General features: G+C 37.8%; 1 protein-coding gene and 1 long non-coding RNA gene across 2 annotated transcripts; one reads left to right on the forward strand and one right to left on the reverse strand.

Moving 5' to 3' along the window:
- Positions 1-1056: 1056 nt before the first annotated feature.
- Positions 1057-9674, reverse strand: LOC135155839 (tripartite motif-containing protein 3-like). Its single transcript, XM_064106120.1, has 2 exons — positions 9483-9674; positions 1057-5007 (listed from the first exon to the last, which is right to left on the reverse strand). Exon 2 carries the CDS (start codon positions 4995-4997, stop codon positions 3156-3158), a length of 1842 nt encoding a protein of 613 aa, XP_063962190.1. The 5' UTR covers positions 4998-5007; positions 9483-9674; the 3' UTR covers positions 1057-3155.
- Positions 9675-16034: 6360 nt separating this feature from the next.
- On the forward strand, positions 16035-22742 carry LOC135155636 (uncharacterized). The gene is made up of 2 exons (XR_010294781.1): positions 16035-16176; positions 17691-22742. It is a non-coding gene; the product is annotated as an uncharacterized LOC135155636 (long non-coding RNA).
- The last annotated feature ends 118 nt before the right edge of the window (positions 22743-22860 follow it).

Here is a 22860-nt window from a genome sequence, read left to right on the forward strand (position 1 = left end):
GATGTATATACTTATAAACGTTGCCAAGAACGGTGGATTTTATAAATGCAAGTTGTAAAATAATACCATATTTTGAAGTAAATAGTCTGGCATAATTTACGTAGGATAGCAAGGGTTATAGAATTTTCAGGTTTTACAGACTGTATGTACGATTTATCGAAGTATGTTGGTATAGGTGATGCAACCTCAAAACCAAACAGCTTCGAATATATTCAAAACTGATTTTTTTTTAATTTCATAAAAATAAATATTAGATTATTCACTTGTTTAAAGGCTAATGTATGTGTATATTCATTACTATGGTGCGCCTGTTGAATGCTGTGGAAAGGGAGAACAATTCCCGGACTAAAATTAAAAGTAGAAGTAACTTTTTCAAAATGGCGCTCTCCTTATTCAAATGCCATTTTTCTTATTCAAAATGACTCTCTCTTTAATCAAACTACTCTCTCCATAATATTCAAAATAACTCTCTCTTTATTCAAAATGACTCTCCCCTTTATTCATATGCACTTTTTTAAACACTTTTTTTGTCCGGTGAGAAGTTGTTTTGTGGTATCAGGAGAAAAGTAAGAAAAACACATTTGCAAATAAGACTGCAACAAGTCTCTTTTTTTCTTCAGTTTCTCTATTAATTCTTTGAAAATGCAGCTTCGGTGGCCCATGAAGCCCAATGGACCATAGCATTTTTCTCCAGTGAAAAGAGAGATGTATTCAAGTTTAGACATTTAGAGCCGTTTTGAATAAGGTGAAAGCCATTTTCAATAAGGGAAGAGTCATTTTAATCGGGACAAAATCATTTTGAAATAGGAGTGTTATTTTGAATGAGGAGAGAGTTATTTGAAGAGAGTGGTTTGAATAATGAGTCATTTTCAATCAGGAAAAGGGAATTTTGAATAGGGAGAAAACAATTTTGAATAAGGAAAAGTGTATTTGAATAAGGAAAGAAGCATTTTTGATAAGGAGAGAGTAGTTTGAATAAGGAGAGAACCATTTTGAATAAGAAAAATGGCATTTGAAAAAGGAGAGGCATTTCAATAAGGAAAGTCATTTGAAGGAGAGAGTCATTTTGATTAAATAGAGAGATGTTTTGAATAAGAAAAGGACATTTGAATAAGGAGGGAGCTATTTTGAATAAATTTAGGGGTATTCGAATAAGGAGGAGGGCATTTTGAACAAGTAGAGAGTTATTTTGACTAAGGAAAGGGGTATTTGAATAAGGAGAGAGTCATTTTCAATAAGGAAGATGGCATTTTATTGAGGAGTGAGTCAATTTGAATAAGGAGAGAGCCACTTTGAATAAACAAAAGGGCATTTTATTAAGGAGTGAGTTGTTTTGAATAGGGAGAAAGTTATTTTGAATAAGGAAAGGGCAATTGAATAAGGAGAGAGATATTTTGAATAAAGAAAGGGGTATTCCAATAAGTAGAATGGCATTTTGAACAAAGGAGACTGTTATTTTGAATTAGGAAAGGGGTAATTGAATAAGGAGAGTGTCACTTTAAATAAGGAAAATGACATTCTATTAAGGAGTGAGTTAATTTGAACAAGGGGAGAGCCATTTCGAATAAGGAAAAGGGCGTTTTATTAAGGAAATGGCCATTCTAAATAAGGAAAGGTGCTTTTGAATAAAGAGAGAGGTATTTTGAATGAGGAGAGAGCGACTATGAATAAAGAAAATTGTATTTTATTAAGGTGTGAGTCGTTTTGAATAAGGACAAAGTTATTTTGAATAAGGATAGGGGCATTTGAATAAGGAGAGAGTGATTTTGAATAAGGAAAATTGCAATTAAATAAAGAGAAGTGCATTTTAAACAAGGAGAGAGTCGTTGTAAATAAGGAGAGGGGCATTTGAATAAGGAAAGAGTGATTTTGAATAAGGTGAGATCCATTTTGTATAAGGAAAATTGCATTTTGAATAAAGAGAGAAGCAATTTGAAAGAGGAGAGAGCCACTTTTAATAAGGAAAGAGCATTTGAATAAGGAGAGAATGGTTTAAGGAAAAGGAAAAACTTCGAATTAGGAATGAGGAAAAAAGTAATAAGTAGCTAGCTTTACAATTTGAATAAGAAATAAGCAAAAGTAATAAGTAGCTAACTTCACGGACCTCTAATTGTGCATGTTCTAGAAGAGTCTTGAATAACAGTAAAATTAACACAATGTAAACACATTCCTTTTCTATTGTTACTGTACATGACTTTATAAGTGGAACTAACGATCACTATCGCCTACTGGGATTGCCTCACTAACCGCCCTTTCACACGGTAAAAAATCGTAATTCGAATGATTCCAGTAAAAAATACGGCTAATGACGAATCTTTAGCACGTGTGAAACCAAACTAGAACATGATTAGAATAACATACGCTAATCATAGTCACGATTACAATAGCAATCATCATTACAATGATGAATCAAGATTCACGTGTAAAAAGGCCCTTAATGTGCCTACCATTACACAATTTAATGGGGTGTTGTAATAAATCTTTATTGATAAAGACTAGAATATTTTAACCGCTCTTTCACACGGAAAAAATCGTAAGTTTAATGATGATTCCAGTGAAAAATAAGGCTAATGACGAATTTTTAGCACGTGTGAAACCAAACTACAACCACGAAAGCTAATCAAAATCACGAATTCAAATTCTACTCCGGAGGTGAATTCCAGTTAAGCTTCAGTCACATTACGGTATTTTTTCATGTGAAATGTCAGATGATTCTAAAGACGAATATATATATTCGTAATATAATGATGATTCAAGATTCACGTGTGAAAAGGCCCCTAGACTATTCAAATCTCTTGCCGTAATTTCTTACATGAAAAAATGATAACTTATCATCTGCAATCTCTCTCTGGAGTTATGAACTACCTTAATGAATATACATAATTCTCTTCTAGTTCTTCTTTTATGTAACAAATCCCGACCACAGCCCAACCATCGCAAAACAGAAATAGCGACGTCAAATTAAAAGAGGAATTGAAATATCAGATTGACTATGAAATAATAAGGTGAAGATGCAATACCACCCAAAAGGGTCAAATTCAAATATATAATAGCCTTCTTGGCAGTCCTGTGCCTTATGAGTGTTGATTCGGTGGTGATGAAGGAGATATAGTCCAATACACGAACAGAATCACCTAAGCTCATCCTCAACATGGTCAATGGAATATATATAGTCTATCAGTGGTACAAAAAGCGATCTCTCCTGACAGGTACTGCTCGAGATAATACCAAACCCTCCCAGGCTTCTCAAACTTGTAATCATTAATGATGTTCTGAACATGTTCTAGTTCATCAGCATGATCAGTATACTCATCAATGCTCACCAAACCTCTATCGTGCTTCACCTCAGCTATCAAGATCTTATTCCCAAGAGACACGGCAGGGTACAGGTTGGAAGTGTAGAAGCCCGCTTTCCTTAATCTATGCTTTACAGCACCCTCTTTGTTAATCAAACGTACTGAAATAACATTTGCAGTTAGTAAGAAATCATTGTAGGTAGAGATTTGCGTAACTTCATATCCCGTGTTCGTAATCTCCATATCTGCCTTTCCACCGGCTGGTGAGAAAACATGGATCTTCTTGGCTTTCCTGTAGCTAACATAGATCTGATCATTACCGTCGACGGTGAGGTTGGAAAATCCACCTTCTTCTTTACTCAGTGTCCCAAACTCAACATTCAATTTTCTGTACTCTAGTGTGTATATTGTGATATTGTTTGAACCATCAATCACAGCACATCGATTGTCAGACAGGAAACCCACTCCACGAATATCAACATCCTTGAGAATCGACTCCTGGAGATGACCATCAGAAGCAAAAATCTCCCCACCTCTCTTACATCCCACTAACATCCTACCGTCCGGTGTCCTAGCAATGGTATTCATGTGATTATTATTGGAAGGCAAATTTATGATGTTCTTTGCAACTACTTCAACAATCTTACCAAGAGGCAGTTCTAGGTTTCCTTCGAATGGAAGAAACATTACAAGCTTCCCTTTCTTGCTTAACTGCAATGGCTTGTCGTAGTCGGGTTCTTTTTCATCCAAGGCCTCCAGTAAGTCTTCACATAACGTGTCATGTACAGCCAACGTGTCCATATCTAACGGTGCTTTTGCCTTCTTCGTGATCAAGTTAGCCAATGTAGTCAATAATGTGATGTAACTCTGAGCGGATCTGTTCATTTTATCAAGTTCTTTTTTTACTCCCTCAACTCTATCCTTGACTTCACCTTCGGGTAGCTCTTTTTTCTCGGTCAACTGCTGGACTAATGTATCATATGCTTCTTGAATATCATTTAAACACTGATCCTGAGCATTGCTCACAAGTTCCTGCTGATCATTTATGAATTTGACATACTTCTTGAAGGAAGAGCATTTCTTGTATACCTTTGATTTGAGGTCATTGATCTTTGTCATGTAATTTTGTTCATATTCATCTGCAGTGATGTTTCGATGTCCTTCGCCTGTATGCTCTAGAGGTACACATTTGTAGCATGCAAATTTCCTACAGATACGACAAAAGATTTCCTCATCTTCTCTGTGATGTTTCTTGCATTTTTGATATGTTCGTACTTTTACCTTTCCTGATGTGATATCACTAATCGCAACAATTTCATGACCGATGAAGTCTTCCCATTTAGTATGCATGCTGTGACAAGTGATGCAGAGATACTTGCCACAATCTTGGCAGTAGGAATCTGTAGTGTCGACGGTTTTACAATTTGTGCAACGATGATGTTGATTCTTAATGTCCTCCATAAGATTTTTCAAAACAAGATTCCCCGGGAGTGCGTTAACATCTTGATTTGGGACCAGAGTTTCGTTTCTACATACGGGACATCGGAACTTACGGTCATCCCCAAGGCATTCGTAAAGGATGTCCATGCATGCCTTACAGAAGGTGTGGGAACAAGACAGGATTTTCGGATCGGTGAAGGTGGTCAGACATACAGGACACTCCAGACTCTGGGTGATGGTATCCTTCCATGCTTCAGCCATGATAGGTATTCTAAATGAATATTTTTTTTCAAATAAATAAAGAAATGTAGATTAACTTTGTTAATTGTGAATATTAATTCAATTCAATTCAATATACAAATCATTATTTACAATTTAAAATACATGGAATGATTGATTTGTGACATCACATCGGGTCATGGCGTCCGGTCGGCTATCGCCTAATCTGACCATGGGCGGAAATCCCAGGGGGGACGTGTCCCCCCTACTCAAAATAGTAGGGGGGGACACAATATCAAATGTCCCCCTACTATTTTTTGTCTTTTATGATGGTAAGAAATACATCATTCTAAATCGAAATAATGCATGTATTTTGGGACGAGATGACCGTACTTTTGGGATGATAACTTTTTTTGCTTGTCAAATTTTCCCGCCCCTTGTGCCCATAGGCGGATCCAGGGGGGCCGAGGGCCCCCCTCCCCCATATTGGCGGAGCAACACAAGAAAAAAAGGGAAAGAAAGAAGGAAAAAGGAATAAAGGAGGGAAAAGAGAGGAGAAATAGAAGAGAAGGACGACGAGTGCATAAAATAAGATGAGGGGGAAACTTGGAAAATAAAAAGAATCTTTCGTGCCACTATATAAAATTTTCGCTAGCGCTTCGCGCTCGCATTGCCTGTTAGGTGATTTACACATCTTGTTCAATATGGAGCTCAAATATCAAGTTTTGAAGTCAATATACAAAACATATTTCACCTCGGAAATCGAACTTTCATTATTTTGTGTGATTTTCAAATTGATTTTAAAAAAGTGCTCTGTAAAAATGTCAGTTTTATGATCTGAATAATTTTATCAACATTTGCTGCTGCGCTGCGCGCTCGCAAATTTTGATTTATCGGGTACCTATCATTTTTGTGTATTCCATAAAGTTTTCAAAATATCCCTTTTCAGGTGTGATTGTCAAGACATATCAGCTAGCGCTGCACGCTGGCATTTTGATTGGCGAGTTATGTATGTTTCAATATTGATTATACAACAAACTACTTAAAATCCCCTTCTCATGACAGTTTATCAAAAATTTTAGCTCGCGATTTGCGCTCGCATTAATGGTTAAAAATATATTAACTGATGCATCCTATTCATAATTACAAAAGTGAAATGTCCAGTTGTTATGCCATAATATCATCAGATTTCGCGCCCTCATTAGGCATGTATAAATATGATATTAATTTAATAATTAAATTTCCCTTTTGTTTCCATCTCGCGCTTAGCAAGAGGAATGGGAAGATAGTCATCATTTTCATGACATGTCGTAAGGATGTCCCGGTCCTATGTCAAAACTCAAAGTAATAATAATGAAAATTGTAGCTCTTTTTTTAAAGTGCGATCCATATCCACCTTACAATTTTCCTACAAAGTGCTTGAAATATAAAGCTGTAATTGACTCTTTTTTCAGATCGGAATATCAAAGTTTCATGATTAAAAATGTATTTAGAATGCCTAGATTCTAGGGTCTAAATATGAAACACGCGCGCGCATGTTTATTCAAATACTCAACGTGTTCTCTATTTAAATCATCCAGTTTCAGATCACAATATCAATTTTTTCTGCTCGCGCTTTGTGCTCGCATTATTAATACTCATCCTTTTCATGATTTACAAAACATGAATAGAGTGTCTCGTTCATTAAATATTATAGGACTAAATCTCGAAATTTTCCGCTCGCATCAATTGTCTACTTATATACCTATTCTGCTTGAGTTACAAAAAGTGCTTAGAATTTCCATTATTTAGGTGAAAATGTATTAAAAAAATCAGCTCGCGCTTCGCGCTCGGATTATTTGATTGTTAAATGCTAACTGCACGCAATCTTTATTAAACAGGTATCTTTTCCATCAGTTCATTTCTGCTCGCGCTTTGCGTTCGTAGTAATTATTAAGTTGCATACACATTTTTTTCAGGATAACAAACATTGCCCAGAATGTTTAAATTTTAGGAAAAAATACATAAAATTTCCAAAAAATTAGCTCGCGCTCGCATCATATAAATAAGGATTATGATATTATATGAATTTATAAGAATAAAGCTAAGAAGTGACTAATGAGGACTACACTTTCAAAGAAACAAACACAAATCATCTTCGAGCTGCCGATCGGGGAAAATATGGCTGAAACAAATTTCCGCCCCCCCCCCCCTATTGGCGAAGGCTGGATCCGCCCCTGTGCCCCCCTACCTTTTGGGAGAGATTTCCGCCCCTGAATCTGACCATTCGAGAAAAGGGCCCCCTGAACTCCCCAAAGGTCGGGTCAAGTTTACCGATTTGTGAAAATTATCAGTCAGATCACGGACCCTACCATGGTCAGATACATGAATGTTTTGGGGGTCATTGGGCATTCTATGGCTGGCTTGTTTGTAGGAATTCACTAAGACAATACGTACTTCACTGACCAAAATGATGCGAACGCGAAGCGAGAGCTGAACATATTTTAAATTAAGGCCCGAAGAGGGGTATTCTAAGGCTTGTTGTAAGAATTCACTAAGACCTCCCATCCCCCAATTAATGACACTGACCAATGATGCGAAGCGCGAGCTGAAAATTTGTGATATTTAGACCAGAAAACGGGGATATTTCAAGGACTGTTTTTAGGAATTCATGGCTCCGGGGGGGGGGGGGGCATTGACGAGTGTATACCATGCGCGACCCCCCCAAAAACACACGTAAAAAGGATGTCTTTTTAAAGATAGGGCACGTTACGTACGTAACGTAATATGTCAAAAACACTAATAATGAAAAAAGGGTATCGATTTCCGCTAGGAAAGCTACGTGTTTAGGGTCAAATTTGCGAGGGTATAAGAAATAAGACTAAAATGTTTTATAAAGGATGTACTTTTTGCCCGAAGAATCAACAATACGTGTTTAGAGTACGATTTTCGCGAGGTGTGGGAGGTGGGGCTGTACTAAACCCAATAGGTAAAAGTAAAACCGACTACCGACGTCTGTGACATAACAATTGAAATATCGCTGTCCTTTTTTAGGGGTTCAATTCAGGGAATACTTGCCCAGAGTATCGTTTTGCTTCAAATACTTGTTAAGGGTAGGGTTTTACACGCCAATACTTGTTAAGGGGTGCATTTTCAGTACATGGAAAATACGTGTTTAGGGTGCTTTTCGAGACCCCATGATCGCGCATGGTATCCACTCGTAAATGGAACTAAGTGCACCCCCCCCCGGGTTCATGGCACGGACTGGAATTTTTTTTTATATTGAGGCCTTAAAAGGGGTCAATCACTTTAAGTAGTCATGAAAAAGAAGCTTACATGTCTCTACATAAAACAATAATAATTCGAAGTGCGATATATATTTGGTGTATAGTGGCTTGGAAACGGGATGTTTTAATACGACAGGATTATAATATATCTTACTAATGCGAGCATCAGGAATGATTTGTACCTACGCAAAATCATGTTACAAAAAGTGATGAAAAAATATTTCACATGTAATGTAATATAATAGATATAACATTATAAAATATAATAAATATAACATAAAATAATATGATAAATATAACATAATATAATATTATATATAATACTTTTTTCTCCGCCCCCACTATGTTTCTCTTTCTTTCTCCCTCTTTATCTCCTCCCCCCTTTTTTAGCCAGCCGATGGGGGGGGGGGGCACGTGCCCCCCCCCCCCCCCCCCGCCACTGCTTCCTTATAAAGTGAAGCTTATTATTTTCATTCAAGGGAGCATGGAGCGACCGAGCACGATATTTTCCACCTCAAATCTGAAACTTTTTCTACCTGCCATTTGGGTATTTCCGTAAATAGATATGCACCATGTACGTCATGCCCTCTCCCAGGACATTCCCGTTTCTGGTATATGCGAGTAAGGAAAACTCTCAGCTTTATGGCGCACCATGGCCCCGGGAAGTGGGGGTGCTGTGTGTATTATTCTCCATATAGGCAGCACGTACCCCCTAAATGTAGCCCAAAGTAGGTACTTTGTGTAGTGACCCCCCCCCTCTTTGTTTTTTGCTTGTCAAACTTCTCTGGCCCAAAATTACCTTCGTATTGTAGTGATTTTTTTTTAACAGCAGCACCCTCAGTTAAAAAAAATCGTTCCCAGGGGCCTTAGCGCACTTAACACTCTTTGTATAATGCTTCTCAAAATTCAGGAGGAATGCATATCCCGATAATAGTTGATAGTATATGAACTTCTTTAATTCTGACAAATTCATCCATATATTCTGAAAAAAAAGGTGTTCCATTTTACCTTTCAAATGTCAAAAAAATACAGGAATTGCTAGAATATATTTTGTTTTGTCCTCTCTCCATCTTTCTCCTTCATCTTATTTTGTTTCTATTTTTAATTCTTGCTCATTTCATTTTTTTTTCATTATTCAAAAAAAGTGGTAAGGTAAATGCCGTACCACCCATAGTGACTCCGACGGGCCTGCTAAGTATGCAGTGATTATCAGTCAAACATTACCAAAGTTTAAAAAAATATGATTTTTTAAAATACTTACATTATGTAGATACTGAGAGGTGTGTAGTCTAATAACACCAATCATCGGCTTAGATGAATGTGGTGAGATGACTTGCTGTAAATAAAATTAAGTCACGGAATATTACAATTGTATGTAATTCAAACGTTTGCACGAAGGGCTTATCATGCCTTCCTCAGATCGTTCATCTGGGGGGCGTTGACAGCGGGGAATGATTATGTGCAATCATGGATCTATTAAATGGTGCAATCAACCAACCAATCAACTCTTAAAGAGAGTTCAAAGTTTCCCCCTCATACAGTAGTGCTAAAAAGTTCGTGAACCCTACCAAAAATGCACCCCTTCATGCTGAGTGTTGAATGGAGACAACAAAACTATAATGTTGGCGAGCCCAGAGAAATAAACTTTACTGAATTTAATTATTATTTTATCAACTTACTTCACTAAAATATGTAAAATATCACGATGGCAGAACTTGAACACTTGAAATAATTATTTCATTTCCTGGTGGGGCTCACTAACTTTTTAGCACCACATATATATAATTATCTAGGCCATTGATTTCCGTTTCACAATGTTGTGCATAATATGGTTAGCCATAATATCATATATTACATAATTATAGATTTAATGCTAAAAATTAAACTAACTCAAATGACATTTTTAGTTTAGAGTAAACCGGAGGGGCTTGCCGAAAAAAAACTTGTATACCAAGCCCCAAAACCTATAAAATATTTAGTTTGATTACCCAATTTACACCCAAAAAAGATTAAGTTCGTAGAAAAGAATCCTCTTTGTACTTTGCAAAACAATCATCAACTGAGGGGAGCATTAAAAACAAAATACTATACCTTAATTTCCCGCTTTCGTTTGCCACTTAATTGTCATCATTTAATTGATTTTACTTTCTTACTAATCATGATAATGTATTAGTATTTCGGGATGATTTGTTCTCTTTCTTACATGTTCTTCTTTCTTTCCTTTTCCAGCTCTGCTTCCTTTTCCCCTTTTTGTTCTTTTTTCTAAGATTTATTTTCAATTTTCCCTTTTTTTCTTTCTTTCTTTCTTTCTTTCTTTCTTTCTTTCTTTCTTTCTTTCTTTCTTTCTCCTTTTCCAAGTTTTTTTTTAATTTTCCCGGTGAAATCCGCCAGGGATGGGCAGTCTGCCCCTGCCCTCCCCTCCCCCGCCTGTTACGCCACTGGAGGGACCATGGTAACATAGATAATAATACCTTACAAAAAGTCGTCATTGAAATCATGTGACCATGAAATTGTTCTATTTTGCACGTAACGCACATACTAGAAAGGTATAAACACTGAACAATTATTGATTCACGTTCTTTATTAGCAATCAATGTTCAAGACTATAAAAATGATTATACATTATCATTGGGATCACTGTTAGCATGTTGGTTATTGTTGCTTGCTATTTGTTTAATGGTTTGTGATTTTCCACTGTTTACTAAATGATATCACTTGCTCGTTATTATTTTTTTTTATCAAGTCACTACTTGTTTTCCTTATAATATTACATTATCAGATATACCAGATTACAAATCGGTTGAAAATAGTAGACCTTTCAAAGCGGATGGATAGTTAATGAGAAGCAGTCTCATGTCACCAGCAGGGGTTGCCAATATGATGCCCAGCGGCCGTATAGGGCCCTCGACCTTTCCTTGGGTGATCTGCAGAGCATTGAAAAAAGGGCAGAAATGAAGCCCATGGAGCTATTATGGAAAGACATAGCAAGTGAATGCACAATGTACGTCATACATGTGTTCCAATAAACAAAAAATATATTGGCCGAGTTTAACGTCCTTTCTTATTACATAGTTAAAGATAATCCACCCAACAAACAGTTGATTTGAATCAATATAGAAAATTGAACTAGCATAAGACTGAACATTTCTTTAAAATGGGTTAACTCACTATTTCTTCTGTATTTTATTGATGGAATTATACAATAATTATCCTTTTTATAGATTTGGCGATAAGGAAGTACTTTATCTAATTCACGATAAGTTATTAGTTCAAGTTTAACTCATTTAGAAAATCAGATATAGTATGGGTACAAAACGAAATCAATGATCTAATGATATGCAAATTACATGCATTATGTATACATACACACACAGTCAGTGACACACACACAACCATCATACACTCATTTTTTTTAACAAGTCCACACCTAGTTACCAAGAAAGTGTATAATATTTCATGTATTTGAATGCAGGATAAAAGAGCATTGTCAATAAAATGCATTGCCCACGGGCATTGGCATGATAGGTACCGCGGCCAGTGATAGAACCCCGGGGAGCGTTTCATCAACAGTTCTGTCCGACGATCTGTCAACTTTACTTGATTTTGATTGGCTGAGAAGCACTGTTACGATGGTAACTGTCGGATAAAACGTCTGACGTCTTTAAATCCAAGTTGAAAAACTTTCTTTTCAACCATCCAACATCTTGATTAAATTAATCCCATCATACTTCCTAATTATCATATGTTTATTTTATCAGTACAAGTCTTGAATTTTATATTTTACTGTCCATAGGGACTGCCTCGACAGAACATTTGCTTTGTTCTTTTGCAGCTTCCCATTTCATGTTCATTTTTTATGCATGTACTGTAATTATCCTTATACAATCTTAGCCTTTTTTAATCTTACTTGCATCTTACTATGTATCTTTGTTTCCTTGTTCTTTATGTATTTTTGATATTTTTTATATGCTCAATGTATTTTAATGGACTTGAATAAATGAATGAATGAATGAATGGACAAGTCCTTTCATGAAACGCCCCACCGGACTTGCTATGTACAGTCAGGAGCCTTCATTATATTAGACCACTCGGCCACGGCAGAGCTCCACCTTCACCTCCTATATATATATATATATATATATATATATATATATATATATATATATATATATATATATATATATGTATATATATAAATAAATATATATATATATATTTATATTTTTACGGCATTTACTAAACCTTTTGTGATTATTATATATATATATATATATATATATATATATATTTATATATATATATATATATATTTATATATATATTTATATACATGTATATATATGTATATAATATATACATTATAGTGTGTGAGAGAGAAATTATATATGTACAACAGCTTTGGCAACTCTTTGTTGTGAAAGAAATAAATGCAGAGAACAATGGTAGGCGTGGCTTTAAATCAAGGTTCCCCAAAGCGTACCCTTATTCTCTCCATTCATTTCTTTCACAACATATATATATATATATATATATATATATATATATATATATATATATATATATATATATATATAATGACTATACGAAACTTCAGTTACTGAAAAGTGCTCAACGACATGTACATATATGAGCTTCATGTAGTATAGTAATAGGGTGGAGCGAGTTGCTTAGATTTTAGTTGTACAGACTGTTTCCCCCTGAGGGTTCACTTGTAAACACAAGAAGAAATTTTTACTTTCAGGTTATGGTTAACCATAGAACACCCCCCCCTTATGTGTCAAACCCACTCCACCCCAACATTACCCCAATTTTCCTTACTCAGTTTAAAGAATAGCTATTATCTGTTCACTGTAGTCATTTATCCCCCTTACATTGTGTCTTTTGTTTGTTTGCTTGACTGCACTAGAGTTATTGTTCTCTTTAACTGTACTTTAGTTCAACATTAAATTTGATTTAGTTGCTGATGAACCCTCAGGGGGAAACAGTCTGTACAACTAAAATCTAAGCAACTCGCTCCACCCTATTACTATACTACTATATATATATGTATATATATATATTATATATATAATGAGTAAAGAATGATGATAATGATGTTGCTATGTAAATGATTTGTTATAATTGTTATGTTATGCTATTGTTATGTAGTATGTATTTAACTTTCTGTTATCCTTTCAGTCATTCACCTTCACTTGTTTACAAACTCACCCAATGTCATCCAAGAATCCTCAACCCCCCAATATCATTTAACTCCTAAACCTTGACCATAAAAAGACCAACCCTCAGTGACGTCAGCTAATTTTAAGGAAGAAGTATGACTCACACTTCCAGCCCCAGTCACTTGCACAGAGCATCACCACACCCCTTATACCAGAGAAAGTTTGATAGACAGTTACCTATAGACCAATCAGATCAAGTTTAGATTACTCCCACCTTAAATTGTTACACCCCCAAAACTAATGATATAAATAAGACTTCTTGAATATTAGAGATATAGAATAGAATATACTGGAGAATACTAGTCCAACACTCATCCATAGAGACTGACTAACTTCAAGACTTAGACGTCGTTCGAATTATTTAACTTCACTCCGAATCTCAATCTGATACTTCTAAATTATTTTATAGTCATCGTCTCCTATGATATCTGAATCTTCATGTACTTCGAACTGTAGCTGAATATTGATGATTAAATACTTTGTGATTTTGAACTGTATAGCTTTCTCCAAAGTTTCTTCATTACGCTTCCCTTCTAAATTATAATTACCGATCCCAACACGACATGGCGGAGAACCCGGTTTTCTAATTGAAAAATACTTTATCAACATGGCTATGTGCTTCGAGAAAAGACTGAGAATAGCTCTTATGAAAAGACAGTTAAGATATCATCTATCCTACATGTGTTAGCACCGGCATGAACCCCTGTTAGAACCTGAGCTACATCGGATGACAAAACTGACGACTACAATAGAAGTACAGAAAGACACAGACGGAAAACAAAGACGGATGATCAGACGGAAGAACATAAACAGACGGACGATACAGACGGATGGACAAGGACCTCGATGACAATCAGGGACCTGGGAAGCGGGGGTGCTGGGGGTGCTGCGTGTATTATTTTCCATAGACAGCACCCCCACGAAATCAGTTTCCCCCTGTATTTTTTTTAATATGTTATAATGTAGATAATTATCACATCCGACAATCGCAAATCATTTACATAGTCTTTCACATATTCCAATAACGCGACTCAATCAAGCTCCAGCGGGGCAGCACTCCGATACAGACGTGGTCGCGCGCAATACGTGATAACCATACACACTCTTCGATAGCAGGGAGGGACATGGGGTGGTTGGACTTGAAACTTCCAGGTTTTATGTCGAATCAAGTGAGCGGGCGCCCGACCGCCCGTGTATTGTATACTTATAATTATAAGTCAGACAATAGAAATACAAATTCACAGTCTTTTTCGCCCTGCCCCATGTCCCTACGGGCTGGGAAGCGGGGGTGCTGGGGGTGCAGCACCCCCAAAATTTGGGGGTGCTGCGTGTGTTATTTCCCATAGGCAGCGCACCTCCTGGAAATCTAGTCGTAGGTATGATAAATAACAGAAATGTAATGAAAATGAACGACGTTTTGTAGAACCCCCCCCCTTCAGAATTTTCTGACACATTACTTGTAATAGTGTTTAAATTCACCCTCTTTCAGATCGGAATATCAAATATTTTCTGCTCGCGCTTCGAGCTCGCATTATTGATTTTATAATTAAAAAAATGTATTTAGAATGCCCAGATACTAGGTCTAACTCTTAATACGCACACTCATGTTTATCAGATACGCAGCTTGATTTTTTTTTTGGGGGGGATACTCCGGGCTGAAAATATTTATATCAAATACATTTTATCAAAATAAATAAATTTTATCAAAATCTTATAACGTTTAGTTAAGTTATTTAATTCTAAAGTTTAGTAATATTTTATGAAAATAAGATTATTCGAATAAGCGAAGAAGATAGTTTGCGAGAGAAGACAGGTCTTCTCAAAAAACCAATTATTGGCAAGCCATACACGGCCCGCGAAAACAAAGCGCGCCCCTGCGATTCCGCGGGAATTCTCCAAGGACACGCCCCCAGCAACATGTATGTGATTGGCTGGGCATGTCATGGATGGCGCCGTTACACAGCGCCCTTGGTGACAGCCAGGCAACGGCAACGGGGGCACAGCCTCTACGCTAAAAAGAACCAATGAAATGCATTGAAAGAATTCAGGGACGTGCGCAATACGCGACAGATTTGGAAGCACATGTTCATTCTCAACTAAGCTCTGGGGGATGCAAGACGTTAATTCGTAGTTCGCTATGAAACCGTTCTTGGATCATCATATTTTAGGCCTCACTTTAGCAGGCTAATACAAACAATTCAAGTACTAGTATTGCTCATCCCAGGTCACAGGGATGTCAGGATAAAATGGATCCCGGGAAAATTAATTCTCAGCGTTTTTATCAACATTATGAATGGCTAGCCGTCCAGATCTCGCTGACGACACGCTGGTGGAGCTGCAGAGTGCAGTGAAGGGATGGACGGATACAACGCTGAATTACCGAACCCCTACAGGGACTATCTCAGTTAGGCCGGGATCACTGTTCTCGTTAGAGGTCTAACGTTAGATCGACCGCTATTTTGCCACGGTCTATCGGTGAGACTGCAGAGTTGGAATATACATCAGCTTCCACAGGAATAATAAGTACTTTCAGTCAAACGGAAGCTCTGACCAATGCCGTGAATGAGGATATTTGCCGGAGTTGTTCTCCTATGAGTACAACTATTGTCTTTTGAGGCTGTGCCTGTGATAAAACTGCCGGCGATGCTTCGAGTTCGATGGAGCTGGATCTAATTGATTGTTGATGCGAATGGAGTGGAGTTAGGGCCCGGACCACAGTGTATATATCTTGACCCGGTGAGTGTTTGGATCCATGTTTGTACTTGTAGTTGCACATCTTGACCTAGACCTTAAATGAATTTGGCCTGAACCGGCCGCTATAGTATAGATATTACTTAACTTGGGGCCCGGAACTCTAACGTTATAACTTGTGATACTAGATCTAGGCCTATATCTATTGACCAAATTCAAAGTTCCAACTCAGACTAAATGTTCTCTGGGCCTGGATCTATCCCTATAACCCCTTTGGCTTTGGTTCTAGGGCCAACTATGATATACGATATCGATCTAATAGGACCGAACACTTTTCAATATATTTCTAATGTGGTTGCGGGAATGCAGGATAAATGGAAACTGAAGGACCTAGGCTCGACTCGGCTTGGTTTGCGACTGGAGTTGAGTTGCTCCATGAGTTAAGTTGATTCAATATGACTTTATGAGAGCGTTGGTAAGGGTCGAATCAGAGGGCTTGGCGTCGCGCCCCACTCGGAAAGGCAGCGTTGAACAGTGGACTGAGTTGAATTATCAAATATTAGGTCAAAACCTATCACAATATGAGTTTTTTGTATTGGATCTAATTAAAGGATCAACATTCTGTTTCGCCAGCTGAGTCCCGGCTCATGCTACAAAATAAACAAAAAAGAAATAAACGATGCTCCATACACCAAGCTGGATCCCACGATAATTTGAGCCCATTGATCAGCTGGCACTTTGTAACCAAATTCCCCAAAATGAACAGGATAGGGGCTATAAATGAAACTTGGGGTGGCTGCCTTCGGTGTGAACAGGGATACGATAAATATGATGAAATAAACTGCATTCGCCTACCGGTACTAAAACGATATTATTCATTGAGATAGATGGTAGAGGTATAGGTCGATGTACCGTAATCCGTATTTTGCTGTCCATTGGGCGTGTGTAATAATAGTTATTTGCTTGGTCAACTTCATCCTGTTCTGGACCTACATGAATTAACTGGCAGCTTAGTTGCTTGATGAGGTTGGGGAATGCTAAGATACGTCATTTTTTATAGACCTCTATTACCAAATTTCAGTTTGGAAATGTAGTCAATGTATGCCCAGCGTCCGTACCACTTATCCCTTCTCGCCGGCCTCGAGTTTATAAGATGGCGTAAAGATAAAACATAACCACAATAAAATATACGTCGATTGTATCATTCCAGGTGAGGAGGGGAAGTTGAGGGCGTTTGTGCCCCCCCCCCCCCGAAATGCTCAAAAGAGCCCTGGAAAACCCCATTTATTGCCATGTTAAAGCTTATCCAACGCTGTAGGTTCGGCTCCTAGTTGTGAAAAGTGAAGGGAACGAGTGCGGGATTCACAAATTCATTGGCATACTTTTTAAAAGGGCGCCTTGGAAAATCCCCTTTTATTGCAATTCTGGAGCGTTGCAAGTTAAGGCGATTAGTTGTGGAAAGTATAAGGGAACAGGTATGGAATTCCTTGCATACATTCTTGTCACGTTGTGTTGAACAATACTCTGCCGGAAGATTTGTTTGTTTTTTACCTCTCCAGGGACGTGGAGTCTGAAGTTAATTGGCCAGGGCACAAATGATCAAGCCTAGACCCAGACTGATGTACGAGGAGACTTAGCTAAGCTTGACCTGGACTGGTGTACGAAGGGACAGGGCTTAGACTTGGCTTACTATGGTTCACATTGGATGACAGTGGTTGCAAAGGTTTTTACACTGCAAGATGAGAAATCCGGATTTATTTGAAGATGCCGGATTTATGGTTTAACGTAATGCTCTAAATAGACGAGAGGTTGAGAAATGCAGTGATCAAGATCCTCAAGTCCAGACTTGAAGAGGAAACATGAATAATCTCGAAGTTGTTGAGAAGTATAACCCTTTCGGAGAAAACTAAAAAACCTTGGAAAAAAGGGGCATTATAGGAACACCTTCAGTTCGTATCTATTTGCAATTCTGGGCAGCCAGCAAAGTCGGTTGAAGCATCGATAACCAAGAATATAAACAAAAACTGTGAGGCATGTCCCTCTGGTGCATTTATGTGCTTACATATATGTCTCTTCCTTTAAGACATAACCTCACCTGTTGTAAGAGGCGATCTCATATATGAAGCCAACTTGAATGTGGGAATGCACGCCTTGATTTTTATGCCCCCATTTAACTTCATTAATCGATGTGGAATGGATATTATTTGTTTCGATTCACACTGGTGACCAAAAACGAAAAAAAAAAAAAAAAAAAAAAAAATCCCGGTTCTTAGCTTGAAGGAAGGCATTCTTACATAAACATTACACATGAGAAAATCATGCAAAATTTCCTAATGCATGAACTGTTACCAGGGATGATGAAATTCAATGGTCTTATTTAACGGTTATGGAGGCCACAGTTTGTTCACTTGAAAAGAAATACACATTTATCAAATAGTTGTGGAGATTGATTTTGTATGGCATTTCATCAAACAGTTGAGTTGTACAATAATGATAGAATTACTAGCATGGTTTGGCTATACATTAATTTGACATATTCTTTGGCCTCAAATTATTTTATGTTAGAGTCACTTCGATGACCCCCTAATTGACATTAAGTTGAAATTAGTTGAAAGAAGGGTACTCCTTTTTAAGGTGTGCCAAGACATTTGTTGTTTCACATTTCCGCAAAAGTGGATCCGAAGGTTTTCCAGAGTTTCTTCTCACCGAGTTTTATCTCTGGTTTTTTACCCTGGACCTACTTGACGTGGAATTGGTTTCAGCTCTCGTTGCATGAGTTATGTTTAGTGCAACGAGGGCTTAAACTTGCGAACAACATTCACTCGCAGGGGGAATGAAATAAGCAAGGATGCGATGTTGTCAAGCTTGTTAATGGTTTAGAGTGAGAATGGTTGGCCAATGTCCAATTGATGTAGAGATATTTATAACAACTTGGAGGTGTAGACGAAGAGTATGGTATATGATGCGTCCATTCGTTGATCGCATGAGATTGCTTTGTATGGAATAATTTTTTGATTGTTGACTATCCATTCCAATGGCTGGCATGGTTTATTGATCATTAACTTAGTTGTTGTTGTCCTTGATTATTGAATTGGCTGGGTTGTCGAGCGTGAAAACTCACTTTTGAACTTATGGCTTGGTTGGGCTTGGTTACAGAATTACCGACTGATTATTATCGGTAGCTTTGACATCAGCTTTCCAGGGGAGGCAATGGTTTGATAATTTAAAGTCGACGGCACCGATGCACGGCCCTCTATTCTACCATTTAGGGTCGCCGCCGAGGAGGCAGAATATGGGACCAAATCCTACCTTAGTCATGATATCGGGGGTGCTTTGGAAGGGTGGCCCTTATTTTATCGAGTATTATTATACGATAAAATGCACAAAATAGAATTCTCATACTAGTATAATGGCGACATTATTGAAGTACGAGTATAATTACATGACAAAAGAAGATGACGCTCAAAGTATATATTTTGGTCCTAGTGCAGAGGACAAGGGAGAGAGAGCATAATTTATGGGTTTCCGAAACCATGAGTTGCAACCAGGAAACCAGACGCGATGGTTTGGGAGGGATGGCCTTGACATGAAGGGACTCCCAAAATCCAATAGTGTTTGCCCAGTGTCACGGCAAAAAAAAAAAAAAAAAAAAAAAAAAAAAAAAAAATTATTTGGGGCTTTCGCTTTTTTGTGGGTATTTTTTCTTATATCGGTCAAATTTCAACACCAGGGGGAGGCACTGTATACTAATTATGTCAAGAAAATCGGGACAGGGGAACCCAACTTTCCAAAGTCTCCTGGTTTGGAAGTCCGGCTGGATGTCTTCCGGCAGGTTCCCCTTCCAAGAATTCACGTTCTGGTCTTGAAGCCTCTCCCCCAATTTTATTTCACACATGAGATAATCTTGTATTGAATAGATGATAATGTAAAGAGGGGAATCCGCACCCCAGGAAATACCTGTCCTGGGATCCCGTTGGATCTCTTCCTTCTGGGAGGTCACGTGACCCGGTTTCCCCCTTAAAATCTGGTTGATTGTGGCTTGATGAATATTGTTTAGAAACTGTGTACTTGTTAAAATATTGTAAATGTCGTTTTAATGATTCTGGTAAAATCCCCCAGAGGCAATAAAGTTGAGAAACGGCAATTTCATGTTCGATCTGTATTTATTCTCGCAATAAGATTATTCGAATAAGCGAAGAAGATAGTTTGCGAGAGAAGACAGGTCTTCTCAAAAAACCAATTATTGGCAAGCCATACACGGCCCGCGAAAACAAAGCGCGCCCCTGCGATTCCGCGGGAATTCTCCAAGGACACGCCCCCAGCAACATGTATGTGATTGGCTGGGCATGTCATGGATGGCGCCGTTACACAGCGCCCTTGGTGACAGCCAGGCAACGGCAACGGGGGCACAGCCTCTACGCTAAAAAGAACCAATGAAATGCATTGAAAGAATTCAGGGACGTGCGCAATACGCGACAGATTTGGAAGCACATGTTCATTCTCAACTAAGCTCTGGGGGATGCAAGACGTTAATTTGCCCTCCCTCCCGCCCATTTAATAATGGTTGTGAGTGGTTGGTTATAATATTGTCAGGGTCGGAGGGTATTGTTTCTGCCTCCAAAAATGTGGTACACATGTTATGAAAAAAGATTGGATGATATAATACATGGTTGTTAATAATTCTGTCGTGATTTTTGTTTATACTCAAATCTGTCAAAGGCGATTGTGCTAATTAATCTAAATGTGGTAATAGCGAATTTTAAAGACGGGGCTCGAGATTGCTCAATGAGCCTGTTTAAGTGCAAGTTCTGCCGGTTACAGTTGATTGAAATAACCTTATATTTTGGTTGGTTATACTGTTGATAGATAACATGGATTTATTTTGGTTGGTTGGCTGGGCATGTGTTTGGATATAATTGCATTGGTTGCATAGGCTTGTATTAGTTGACTGGATGGGCTTGATTGGCTTGTTGGTCGGATAGACTTGCATTGGTTGGTTGGGCGATATGTTTGGTTGTTTATTATCATAAGGATCCACGCTCTACAAGCAAGGCTTTTAGTGGATCCCCTCATTTCCAAACAAGTTCTTGTTAATACAATTGCCCAAATTTTCATAATTTGTCTATAGTTGATTTGTAATTACAATTGTTGTGTATTTGTGTTTATGCATTTAGTGCATATCTGATTTGTACCGTGATTTTTTATGATGTACATGACGGAAGTTCAAAATGAACTCGTTTTTATTCGGTTGGATGTGCTTGCGCTGGTTGGGTGGATGGGCTTGCTATGATTGGTTGGTTGGTTATTATGATCATAGGGATTCACGCTCTCCCAAGTAGTTTTTTTAGTGGATCCCCTCATTTCCAACCAAGCTATTAATACTTTTGTACAAATTTTAAAATTTTGTCTGTAGTGGACCGGCAATTACAATTTATATGTATTTGCAAATTGTTTATGCGCACTATGATGCATATTTAATATGTGTTTGTATTTGGTAATGATGTACAAGATTAACTGAAATTTGTTTGGTGGCTTTATATGGTTGGTTGGCTGGGCTTGTTCTGGTTGACTACAATTGCACAAATTTTCATAATTTGCAGTTGATTTGGAATTATAATTGATGTGTATTTGTGTTAATGCATTTGGTGCACATTGATTGGTACCATAATTTTTTGGTGATGTACATGACGGAAGTTCAAAAGGAACTTGTTTTGTTTGGTTGGATGGGCTAACATTGGTTGGATGTTTGGGCTTGTTATGATTAGTTGATTGGTTATGATCATAGCGATCCACGCTCTATCAGCAGATCCTTTAGAAAGATCCCCTCAGTTTCAACCAAGCTGATAATACTATTGTACACATATTGAAATTGTGTCCGTAGTTGACTTGTAATTACAATTGATAAGTATTGTCATTGTTTATGCATCATATCATTTATAATTGATTTATGTTTGTATGTGGTAATGATGTACAAGGTGAACTTAAACTCGTTTGGCTAGTTAGATTGGCTTTACATGGTTGGATGGTTGGATGGGCTTGTTATGGTTGGTTGGTCGGGCTTGTTATGGTTGGTTGGTCGGGCTTGATATGGTTGGTTGGATAGGCTTGTTTTGGCTGGTAGGATGGGCTTGTTTTGGTGTTTGGCCTGATTACTGAGTATTTTTTCTTATATCGGTCAAATTTCAACACCAGGGGGAGGCACTGTATACTAATTATGTCAAGAAAATCGGGACAGGGGAACCCAACTTTCCAAAGTCTCCTGGTTTGGAAGTCCGGCTGGATGTCTTCCGGCAGGTTCCCCTTCCAAGAATTCACGTTCTGGTCTTGAAGCCTCTCCCCCAATTTTATTTCACACATGAGATAATCTTGTATTGAATAGATGATAATGTAAAGAGGGGAATCCGCACCCCAGGAAATACCTGTCCTGGGATCCCGTTGGATCTCTTCCTTCTGGGAGGTCACGTGACCCGGTTTCCCCCTTAAAATCTGGTTGATTGTGGCTTGATGAATATTGTTTAGAAACTGTGTACTTGTTAAAATATTGTAAATGTCGTTTTAATGATTCTGGTAAAATCCCCCAGAGGCAATAAAGTTGAGAAACGGCAATTTCATGTTCGATCTGTATTTATTCTCGCAATGGTGATATGCATGTCGTCATGAATATTTAATAGGTGGGCTGATGCTGTCACATCCCCACTATCCTAGCTGTTCCTTGTGGAATCAAAATTG

Source organism: Lytechinus pictus, chromosome 10, assembly GCF_037042905.1.
Source record: "Lytechinus pictus isolate F3 Inbred chromosome 10, Lp3.0, whole genome shotgun sequence".
Classification (NCBI taxonomy): Eukaryota; Metazoa; Echinodermata; class Echinoidea; order Temnopleuroida; family Toxopneustidae; genus Lytechinus; species Lytechinus pictus.